General features: G+C 35.7%; 1 protein-coding gene across 4 annotated transcripts in view; it reads left to right on the top strand.

Annotated features, from left to right (window-relative positions):
- Mroh2b (maestro heat-like repeat family member 2B) overlaps positions 1-12,058 on the top strand; it is a 65,838-nt gene that overhangs the window by 18,911 nt on the left and 34,869 nt on the right. For all 4 annotated transcript variants that reach the window (XM_005386246.2, XM_013514927.1, XM_013514925.1 and 1 more), the window contains 7 exons: positions 558-671; positions 2,207-2,363; positions 2,515-2,555; positions 3,284-3,425; positions 3,987-4,030; positions 5,592-5,699; positions 7,144-7,260. In XM_005386246.2, the coding sequence (XP_005386303.1) occupies positions 558-671; positions 2,207-2,363; positions 2,515-2,555; positions 3,284-3,425; positions 3,987-4,030; positions 5,592-5,699; positions 7,144-7,260 (723 nt within the window). The remainder of the gene's footprint in view (positions 1-557; positions 672-2,206; positions 2,364-2,514; positions 2,556-3,283; positions 3,426-3,986; positions 4,031-5,591; positions 5,700-7,143; positions 7,261-12,058) is intronic.

Raw genomic sequence — 12,058 nt, 5'->3', positions numbered from 1 at the left:
ATAGATAGAAATCCTTTGTCTGAGGGACAGTTGGCTAAAATTTTTTTCTGACTCTGTAGGTTTTCTTTTTACTCCCTTGGTGATTTCTTTCGATGTGCAAAAACTTTATAATAAGATGAGATCCTAGTTGTTAATTCTTTGAAATATTTCCTCTGCAGTTTGGTTTTTGTTCATGAACTCTTTGCCTACCCCATGTCTTCAAGGTTTCTACCTACTTTGTCTTTCAGTAGATTTAGTGTTTCTGTTTTAATAGTTAGATCTTTAATCCATTTTTACTTTAGTGCATGTTGATAGACGTGGGGCTAGTTTTAGTCTTCAGCATATGGAAAGCCAATTTTTCCAGCACCATTTATTAAACAGGCTGTCTTCCAGTGAACATGTTTGACAAGGGGCCTTTTTAAATAGGAATTTTATTTAGGAGACCAAGATCCCTAGATACTGTGAGCCCTTTCACTTGAGAGATGACACTCTCCACTCTTGAGTCTGAGCACAGATCCAAATAAGGTTAGAGAAACTAACATTAGAGATTATTATCACCTGTTTCATCTTTCTTAAAGGAGAAACCAGTGAAAAGTAACTCCCCAGAAAATGAGATAGGAGAGAAATCTGTTCAAGAAACAAGCCTTGAGGTCTTAAAAACCCTGGACCCACTGGTGATCGGAATGCCTCAGGTAAGGATTCTTTCATCACAGCTCATATTTACTTTGATCTCCTGCCTAAAGCTCTGCCCACTCAGGTGTAAAGACAAAAGTTTATTCTGCATGTATCATCAGCTTTTTGTTCTCTGTCTTGAGGAAGTGTGTCATGATGTCCAGGATCCAGTACACAGTAGTTTCTCAGAAACAGATGTTAAATTAATTAATTTGATGATTAAGATAAGTAACACAAACTATTTATATCTGGGAAGTACATAACAATTTATAAACACCTTAATATATTATTTTTCTTCTTCCTTTAATCTATCTAAAAATATCATTGAGTAGTAAGTGGTGAGTATAATGTAATTAATCCAAAACTTTCCCTATTCATCTGGAAAGGCATTAAAAACACTCATGCTGAAGACTCACTGGACCCCTAATTAATCTGAACCTCAAGAGGAGGAACCTTGGAATCCATACTTACTTTTCTTAAACAGAATAGCCTGAGCAATGATTTTAGTGGCCAGAAGTCATGGCATGTTCAGGAGACAATCAACAGCCACTCAATATAAGTGGATCAAATGCTTCATCTATTATAGTACATGATTCTTGAATTATCTGAATATTTATTTCAAATGCAGATTTCAGGGCCACATACTCAACCCATTGAATCAGCATGTCCAAACAGGAGGCGCACGAGTCTACCACCAAATCCCACATGTCTGATGCCTACTGAAGATTGAAACCTTCTGATCCAGAAGTAAAATTAGAGGCAAACTCTCAAGGACCTGCAGTGCTAAACTTTGTGGTTAAGGAGCCAATGAAAATGTTAAGAAAGGACTAAACACTGAAAATGACAATGGTAGAAGATTGTGGTCTGACATACAGCTAAACTAAGAGGAAAGAGACGTGCATCAAGTTAGACACAGACACTGCAGCAGGGTCAGGATGTTAGGAGTGAAACAAAGGGCATGACAGGTTTTACTGTGAAAAGGACTCTGCTTGGTGATTAAATACAAATGACAGAGAAAGGCGAAGAAGTCTAAGTTGACACCAAGACTTCAACATCAAGGTTTCCCACAAGGGAACATTCTGACTACACAAACTACAGACAGTCCACACCTCCAGAAGCAGAAACACAGAATCCTGCCCGCCCACTCACAGTCTTCTTCCTGTCATTTTCCGGGGGGCAGTCCCACTTCAACCTTGGCTCTTCACATAATCTGTGGAGCATTTTCAGTTGTCACACTGACAAAAGGAATACCAGAACTTATTGAATGAACCTCGGAGATGGTAAATTTCCAACAGTGTCTGGAACTATCTCTTGCAGTGAAAAAAATTGTCTTGCCTCAAATTCCAGGAACAAACCCCAGGGAGAAACTGACCAGCGGTTACCTGGAATTGAATGTGCTATGCAAAGATTTTATTTAATTATTTTATTTTGATTTAGAGACAAATTATAACAATGAGAAAAAAAGAGTTTCTAAATCAGAAACATGTAGAGAAGCTTAGGGAGATGTCCTGGAAAACAGTGAGTAATTCTTGTAACTTGCCTATGTTTCCCACAGGTACTATGGCCAAGAATCCTTACTTTTGTAGTACCCGAAGAATATACAGGAACTCTGGACTACCTACTTAATATTATCAGAATCCTGATTATGGCAGAAGAGAGGAAAAAGCATAATGCCCCAGAGTCCACAGCCCTTGTCGTCTCTCCAGGAACTGGTTCGTACATTCATAAACAAAGCAATGCTTTCCTATTACAATTACAAAAGTCCCGTTTCCAGAAAGTCTACCATGCTTTGATCTTACACCTAACTCCAGTCTGCATTTTCCAGCCCCTACGGTGATGATGAAAGCTGTTTTCTCTTTTTAGGGAAACTCCCTTCACCACAGCAGCTACTGGCCAGACTTCTGGTGAGTTACAAAGAACCAGTGTAGGATAAATTTTAGTTGAAATGGATAATTCAGTTCTAAAGAAAATGTTAATAAAACTTGCATAAATACTCCAAGCCAAAAGAAAGACTAAAACAGCATCATAATTTTTCTGCTGTACTAATGACAGTCTTGAATATTCTAGCAAAATTATCTTCTCTTTTTGAAATACTTACTAAATATTATAATTTTAAAGTAAGTACAGACTGAATATCATTCTTAGGTACCATTTTGGAATTTTTAGTATCCTAACAAATTCCACATTGACTATGTGCATTTTTCTTTTGTCTTTTCTTTCTTTCTTTCTTTCTTTCACCCTTCCTTTCTTCTTTCTTTCTTTCTTTCTTTCTTTCTTTCTTTCTTTCTTTCTTTCTTTCTTTCCTTAATTTTCCTTTGGCCACACTATCATTTCATCAAGCCCTATTCTTCCACATACATTTATTAGTAGATATATCTAAGGGTTAAGGCTTTTTCCACTTATTTTTTGTTGGTTGTTTCCATGTGTTTTTTTCACTTTTGAGGGGTAAAAACTGGGAAGACTGTCCAAGTATTAACTTTGTTGCAATGGTTTATTAAAGGGTTATCCAATTTAGGAATCCAGAGCAATGATGGAAAAAAAAAAGAAGAAGAAGAAGAAGAAGAGAGGTGGGTCTTTTAAATACCGTTAAAATTGTTATTATTATTAATCTTTTTTCTCTTCCATTCTTCAGGTCATATCTATTCTTGCCAGTTTAGGGAAGTTATGTGGGGCCAGCGCAATAGGACTTTTGAAGATAGTGCCTGAGATGATTCACCCAAAATTGATAGACCTGTGGAAAACGCGCATACCTGAGCTCCTGCAGTCTATGGAAGGTACAAAGGAGTGGAGTCAGGTTTTCCAGCCCCTACAGTGATGATGAAAATTGTTTTCTTTTTATCCAAGGAGGCAAGCAAATAAGGATTTTTCTGTATAACACCATTATTATTCATTTTAGATCATTCAAACTGTAAACTTGGTATACTAGGTTTTCTTGATTACTTATATTCTATCTTTCTCTCAATACTCGTGGTGGGAAATGGTTTGCAAGAATTTCTATTTTTGCTACGATCTTTTTATATATAAGAGAAACTTTTTGGAAATTGTACTAAGAGATCACTACTCATTTATACTAAAGCACTAAAATATGGTATTTCATTACATATTTCTGAAATTAACAACAACAAAAAGAAAAACTAAATTTTTGCCATGCACTTAAAATGCTGTCTCTATCTGACAAGCACTTAAAAATTGCCAGTATAATAAATTTCACCTCAAATATCTACTCTAAGCAAGCAGATGTCTTGAAATGGAACTCCAACATCCACTGGGGACCTAATAAGTGAGAATTTGAATCTTGGTTTATTTGTAGTTACCGTATCAATTTTCATCTCTAGGAAAGAATGCTAGTACGGTGCTGTGGGAAACCATGCTGCTTCAGGTAAGTGTGCCTTCTAGGTGCATCGTGATGATGCATGGGAAACAAGGCAAAGCTGCCACTCTTGACAACTAGATTAACAACACAAGAAGTAGGTTCCAAAGCCCGGTGAACAATACTTGCTTTACTTGAGAAAAGGACTAGAATGTTGGAAGTGATTTTGTAAAAGGTAATGCTCTTCTCAAGAAAAAAGACAACAGGGCCATGCTTTTTAAATCACATGAACTGTTATCTTCGGTCTTCTCTCTCACACAGACTTTTTCACCTTTACAACTCAGCAAGGTTAGAGGCAGTGCCAAATCCCAGAAATGGTACATTGCAGGCAGGAGGCAATAAAAGATTTCAACTTCAGGAAAGGACATGTTAAGAAGTTCATGAACAGGGAGCTTTTAATAGGGCAGGAGGTTTTCAGCGTATAAACCATCTACATAGGACATTGTTATGGCTTCTTGAAAATGTTAACTTTCAGAGACTTTCCCATAGCATTCCCCCTCCTCTGTTCACCACCTCTTGCAAAAACAAAGTTACTGAGAACTATCATGTTCGTAGGGGCTTCCAAGAGTGATTCTTATCCACTATAAGGGCCAAAAATGACTATTCTACCAGGCTGGAACTGATCCTAAGATCCACCTCTTCTCTTTCTTCTCTGATATTTCCGTCTTTCTCTCAAAATTCCTGGTCTATTCTCCCCAGCTGCCATTTTAAAATTGTGCACTTGGAAAGAATTTTGTTTTGTTTTTCTCTAGCAGAAAACCTTTAAAACAGCTTATTTCCCTTTTTCCAGTGTTTACAGTCCTAATTTTTTTTTTCAAAACTGTGTGCATGTGGCCTCATCCCTTAATCTTCCAAGATTTTTTTTTCTTTAAGAGACCCATTGGATAAGCTCTTATTTTAAAAATATATACAAACTTTTTCAGTGGCCTTGACATTAAGTGTCCAAATACTGCTTTTAGAAATTGCAATGGGCTTCGTTCTCCGAAAACACACAAATACCTTTTTCTGTCTTAATTAAAAAGGATTGCTATTAAAGGACTGATTGTGACCTTGACTTAGAACAACTGGTGAAACCAGAACTATTTACTTACTAGTTTGCAGAAATGTGCTGGTACATCTAACTGGTTCTTCAAGATGTTTAGTTCTTCATTTCAAAGCTATCCCATATATGTATTTTAAGTACATAATAAGTGAAATAACATTGACAAATGAAGTTTTTCATGTGTGATACTTAAATTTAAGTTTCAGTTCAGATTAGTTTCTACTAGTTTCTATTTTAAATCTTTTTAATTTTTTCAGCAATTTGTATTTAAGACAGAAAAAGGAAAGTACTTACAGAGCTATCTCTCCATTCTATATCTTTTAATGTTAATGAAAGTTCAGAACGTATCAGAAAATGGTTCTTAAAATAAACTAATATGAAAAGCTCCAAAGTAACCAGTTATTTTATGGTAAAAGCAATAATGTCACATAAAACATATTTATACTTTTGGAGGATAAGGTAGCAAAATCATATAAGAAACTACATTAAACAGACACACTCACATCTAACTTTCACTTCCTACAACAGTTGCTCAAAGAATCTTTGTGGAAGATCAATGACATGGCTTGGACCATTCAACTGAGTCGAGATTTCAACCAGCAGATGAGCAGTTACAGCACCGTCTCCCTTGAGAAGGTTCGTTTTCAGATAAGGAACCATAGCATCTACCTTTTGACACAAAACTCTATCTTGTCTCTATTGTAAACAAAAGGGGTGAGGGATAGAAAAATAGAGGAAAATCCTTTTAAGAATGTTTAGCAAATATTGAATAGTACATTTTTCTCTTATCCTGAAGTTTGTCCAAAACATGGCATACGGCCACATCTTTCTCCAAGTAAACCCGGGACAAGATAGATATGTGACTGATTGAAATTCGCAGGCTCTTTTGTAGAGAAGGAAGGAAAAAGGATATAAGAAGGCAAAGAGCAGGCTCTGCTGCAACACTGGCTTAATGTCAGTTTATGTTTTAATTTGCATTATGCTAGTCTTGTGAGGCCGGCTACCAGAAATAATATACTGCAGTTAACAAAAGCTTAGAAGTGAAAGAATGCTCAAGTCGGATTTCTCTGCACAATTTCTCCTGAGAACATTAATTTTGTTTCTGCTACCCTTTCTTTTGGTTCAATAGACTCCTATCTCATCGAATATGCCCACTCAATAGCTGTAATCCCACAAGCTTTGCAGGATCCTTGAAATGAACCAGCAATTGGCCAGTTTTCTGTCCTACATGTGACAGAGATGGAAATCTGAAATAAAGAGATGCTCCACTAATGTTATACAACTATAAAACATTTGAACATTAGATAACTAAAAAAGTCATAGTCAAAATAGTCTTCTCTTATGGTTTATGTTTGTGTGTCCCCCCAAAGCCTCCTGTGGATATGGGGAAGGCTATTAGAGTTGAATATGGGTGTGAGAGCTACACCCGCCCCGGAGTGGATAGTTTGCATATGTAAGGGAGAGGAAGGAGCTGCTTGAGGCTATTCCTCCCCCATTCAGCCCTGGTGTTTGTGTCCTGGTAGCTGCTTAGCTGTGGCTGCCATCCTGAGATGCAGCCCTCTGCCACGTGCCACTCTGCCTTATGATCTCCCAAGTAAGGATTGAAACTTCCACGAACTGTAAGGGAAATAAACCTTTCCTTCCTTAATTTTGGGCGTCAGGTATTTTGTCCCAGCAGCGAGAAAAAAGTAACCAAGACATCTTCTTTTTCATTCAGTATGTTTATTTGCTAAGCATTTATTACCTACAAGTAGCTATATACTGATAATATTGACTAAGACCTAAGAGTTCAAATTCTGAGCATAGATACAAATAAGAAAATGAAAAATCACAATAGATAATGAAAGATATTATAGTGGTAGGGATCAAGGTGTAGAGGAGTGCAGAAGAAAAGCTGTAGTGGGAGAAAGGGCCTGGAGGAAAGAAGCACTTTGATAAAGAAATGTGATGTATGTGTCTACTAAGCAGATATTAAGTCACCCGTTTCTTCCCCTCAGATGACTTTTTAACCCCTTCCACTTTCCATCAGAATCTTAATTTCTACCCTTTAAAATTCTGTTATTCATCTTTTATTTTCCAGAAATTTCTTTGGAAGGCCCTGGGAACCACTTTAGCATCCTGCCAAGATACAGATTTTGTAAGCTCGCAGATTAAGGAGTATCTGATTGCTCCCAGCCAACTAGGGGACCAAAGACAGGTGGGACCCCTTGCTCCCAATTTCCTGTTATGATGATGACTATTAATACCACCCATAACACCTGTGACAAACCTTAGCTTATGAGAATTACCCATTAATAGATTCAGAATAGTCCAACAAAAATTTCATAGAAATAATGAGGTTTCTGTACATTAATATCAGTATTTCATTTTTTTAAATTTTATTTTATGCAAAAAAGGTAAAACAAAATTTAATAACAAAATAATAGAAGAATAATAATAGTTAATACATTGCCTGTTGCTATCTTTAAAGTAGTTGCTCAGAATACAAGATATGGACATCAAAATTTCTCCAATTGCTATTAGTATAAATCTTCCTTTCTATGAACTAAGGGACACTAATAGTATAACTGACTTGCGTTTTTCCCTTTTCTCTTCTGTCCTTTCCCCTTTTACCCATCTTAGTTGCTTTTTCTTTTTGAACAATTTCTTCCCATTTGAAAATATTTATTGTATATTTTCTTCTTTGTATTATTTTAAAGAGAAAAGAAAGAAAACAAAATAAAAACAAAGACACAAATAAATAAACAAAACAACATAAAAACAATAAAAATGGCAGAATTTCAAGACAAGGGGAGAGGAAATTAACAATGCTTGTTGTTCTGCACATTGTTATCTTCAAAGTAGTTCTTCAGATAACCAGATCTAGGCACATAAGATTGATCAAACAATTAAACATTAACTGTTCTTTTCAATAAATCAATAGAGCTTAGCAGTATATTTACCTTAGCTATCTTGTGTTACTGTACATTTTAGACCTTACATACACTTTCAGTTTCTCACAACAAGGAAAAAATACAATGTTCATACATGTGAGTCTGATTTATTTTACTTATGAGTATGGTCTCAACTTGCATCCATTTACCTATAAAAGTTTCAAGTTTATCTTTATTTATGGCTCAATGGTACTCCATTGTATAAAAATATCATATATTTTTTATTCATTCCTGAGATGATAGGCATTTGGGTTGTTTCCAAGATTTAGCTATGACAAATTGTGCAGCTATAATCATGAATGCATATATATTATCATGGCATAATGTTTTTAACTCTTCTGGGAAGACACACAGATGAGGAATAGCTAGGTCAAATGGGACCTCTAGTTCTTGTTTTTGAGGAATCTCCACACTGATTTCCACAGTGGCTGTGGAAATCACAGCCTACATTCCCACCAGCAGTAGAGCAGGGTACCTTTTTCCCCACAGCCCCGCCAGCATTTGTTATTGATTTCTTGATGCTAGCCATTCTTTCTGGAATGAGATGGAATCTCAGTGTTGTTTTAATTTGAATTTCTCAAATGCACAATGATGTTGAACATTTCCTCATGTATTTACTTGCCATTTGTATTTCTTCATCTGAGAAGTGTGTATTCATCGTACATGCCCATTTTTTATTGGGTTTGGATTGGGGGTGTCTGATTTTTTTCAATTTTTTTAAGGAACTTTTTATTTTGAAGAGAAAAGAACAAAAATAAAATAATAAAAACAAAAACAATGAAGAGATATAGAATTTAAAAACGATAAGAAATTAACAGTGGTTGCTGTATTACATATTATTATCTTCAAAGGGTTGCTCAGATTACCAGATATAGGTATGTAAGATTGATCAAACAATTAAACATTAACTGCTTCTCCCAATAAATCAATACAAATTAGTAGTACAATTATCTTGCATATATATTTTTTCCCTGCTTTCTTTCTTTCTTTTCTCCTTTCCCTCATCCCAGTTGTTCCTTCCTATTGAGCAGATTCTTTCTCTTTCACAGTATCTGTTGTACCTTTCAGATTGTATTTACCCTTTCAAGTTCTTACACTAGGGAGACAATATGATGTTTACACATGTGGGTCTGATTTATTTCACTTATGAGTATGGTCTCTAGTTGCATTCATTTACCTATAAATCTTCCAGTTTATCTTTCTTTACAGCTGAGTAGTACTCCATTGTATAAAAATACCACATCTTTTTTTATCCATTCCTCAGTTAATGGGCATTTAGGTTGTTTCCAAGAGTTAGCTATGACAAATTGTTTTGCTACGAACATGGGTGCACATATATCGCTGTGGTATGATGTTTTTAATATTTCTGGGAAAATACCCAGAAGGGGAATAGCTGGGTTAAGTGAGACCTCTAATCCTAGTTTTGTGAGGAATCTCCACACTGATTTCTACAATGGTTGCACCAGTCTACACTACCACCAGCAGTGAAGAAGTGTTCTTTTTTCTGCACAGTCTCTCCAGCATTTGTTATTGGTTAGCTTCTTGAGCACAGCCATACTTTCTGGAGTGATATGGAAACTCCGTGTTGTTTTAATTTGCATTTCTGAAATGACAAATGATGTTGAACATCTTTTCATATATTTATTTGCCATTAGTATTTCTTCATCTAAGAAGTGTATGTTCATCTTAGTTGCTCATTTTTTATTGGATCTTTGAATTTTGGGGGCCTGATTTTTTTTTTAATTCTTTATATGTTCTAGGTAGACAGTCTTTGTCTGTTGAACAGTTGGCTAAAAATTTTATCCCCATTAGTGGGTTTTCTTTTTACTCTGTGGGTGATATCCTTTGATGGGCAAAAACTTCAATAGGATGAGATGCCAGTTGTTGATTCTTTGAAGTATTTCCCCGTGCTGTTCAGTTTTTGTTCATGGATTCTCTGTCTATCCCTATGTCTTCAAGATTTCTACCTACTTTCTCTTCCAATAGATTTAGTGTTTTTGTTTTAATATTTAGATCTTTTACCATTTTGACTTTAGTGCATGGTGATAGACATGGGTCTAGTTTTAGTCTTTGGCACATAGAAAGCCAGTTTCCCCAGCACCATTTATTAAAGAGGCCATCTTTCTTCCAGTGAACATGTTTGGCCCTTTTGTCAAAAATAAGGTGGCCAAGTGTGTTTGTAGTTGTGTCTGCATCCTGTACTCTGTTCCACTGATCCTCAGGTCTGATTTTTTGCCAATACCATAGTAGCTTTGTAGTATAATTTCAAGGCAGAGATTGTGAAGCTTCCTGTTTTGTCTTTGTTGCCCAGAAAAGCCTTTGCCATTCTAAGCCTCTTCTGGTTCCAAATGAATTTCAGGAATGTTTTCTGTAGTTCTGTGAGGTATTCTAATGATATTTTAATTGAGATTGCATTAAATCTGTACAACAATTTTGGGAGTATGGTCATTTTCACTATGTTGGTTCTTCCTATCTATGAGCAAGGGATATCTTTCTACTTTCTGATATCCTCTTGGATCCTTTTTTTCAGAGAATTGTAATTTTCAATATGTAGATATTTTACTTTCTTTGTTAGACTGACTCCTAAGTATTTCATTTTTTTGTGAAGGGTGTGATCTCCCTAACTTCTCTCTTGTTGTTTGTGTACAAGAATGCTATTGTTTTTGAGTGTTGACTTTGTAACCAGCTACACAACTGAATTTGGTTATTAAATCTAAAAGTCATTTGGTGGAGTTTTTGGTGTCTTCTGTGCAATGTATCATGTCCTCTGCAAATAATGATAGTTTCACTTCTTCCTTTCCTATCCTTGTTCCCTTTTATTTCTCTCTCTTGTCTAATTGCTCTTGCTAATGTTTCCAGACCTGATATCAGTATTTCATTTTAACCAAGGTTTGGAAATATTGAAAAAAAGATTTCAAACATTTTTGTTTGGTTGGTTGGGTTTTTTGTTTGTTTTTTATTTTAAAAATAAAAGGAGGAAAACATTAACAGACAACATTTTACAAAATAGCAAAAGAATAGTACAGACAATACAGAGTTACAAACAAAGTGGTAGGAAATTAACAATGCTTGTTGCATTACATATTGACATTTAACAAGATCATCTTTGATATATTTTCATGTTGGCTTCATAACCGAGAGCATAATCATGCCCATCAAACTCACTGAATTTACAAGCTGATGAAAACGTCAAAGATCATTATTTTTTCAGCTTAGAGAGAATGTGAGTACAACCTGGAGTGCTTTGTGAAGCGTGTTCACTCATTCCCTATCAAGTATGGGCTGTAGACCATGCATAACTATGTAGAAAGAAAAGGGGGCTGTACTAAAAATAAGCAAGCCAAAATAATCCCTACAGTTAATAGAGACCACTAGAATTTAAAATAAGATCTTATAGTATGTTTTATCTCTCCTCAGAAAATCTGCAGTGTTCCTGGTTCTTTCTCCCATACTCAATAGGAAAAATGACCAGACTTTAATTCTGAAAGTACTCTGTGTTGTTGTTTCTTTTTGTCTTCTGCAGATATTCTAATCATTTATTGCTCTTGGTACTAGGTCTAACATCCTTTCCTCATCTTAGTTCCCCTTGCAGTTCTGCTATTTCTGAAGTTCTGCCCCTGTAGTTCTTGTTTCCTTATCTGTTTCCTATAGACAAGGAAACAAAGTGAATTTATTTAGATAAAAGTGTCTAGGAAAGCTCTCAGTTAATGCTTGGGGGTTTCACAGAGACTAATGCTGATATCGATGTGAACTTTACTTTGTTTATGTAACTTCACAATCTTGAGTGTCCCCCAAGCTTGAGTCACTTAGGAAATTGACGTCGTGTGAATAAAGCATTGACACATGACTTTGTCATTCTCACTGAGATTAACTGAGTTTCAATCTCTTTTTGTTGTTGTTGTTTTTGGGTTTTTTTTTGTTTTGTTTTGTTTTGTTTTTCTCCGGTACCGGGAGAGTTTCAATCTCTTAAGCATGACTCTGTCTATTACCTAATTTCAGAGTTCCAACTCCAGCATCACAATAGCTAGATTCGGGGCTGGGGATTTAGCTCAGCGGCAAAAG

The sequence above is a fragment of the Chinchilla lanigera genome, unplaced genomic scaffold (genome assembly GCF_000276665.1).
Source record: "Chinchilla lanigera isolate Chin_1 unplaced genomic scaffold, ChiLan1.0 scaffold00025, whole genome shotgun sequence".
In the NCBI taxonomy this organism is placed as follows: Eukaryota; Metazoa; Chordata; class Mammalia; order Rodentia; family Chinchillidae; genus Chinchilla; species Chinchilla lanigera.
The sequence above is the reverse complement of the archived record's forward strand: the minus strand, read 5'-3'. Positions and strand labels throughout refer to the sequence as shown.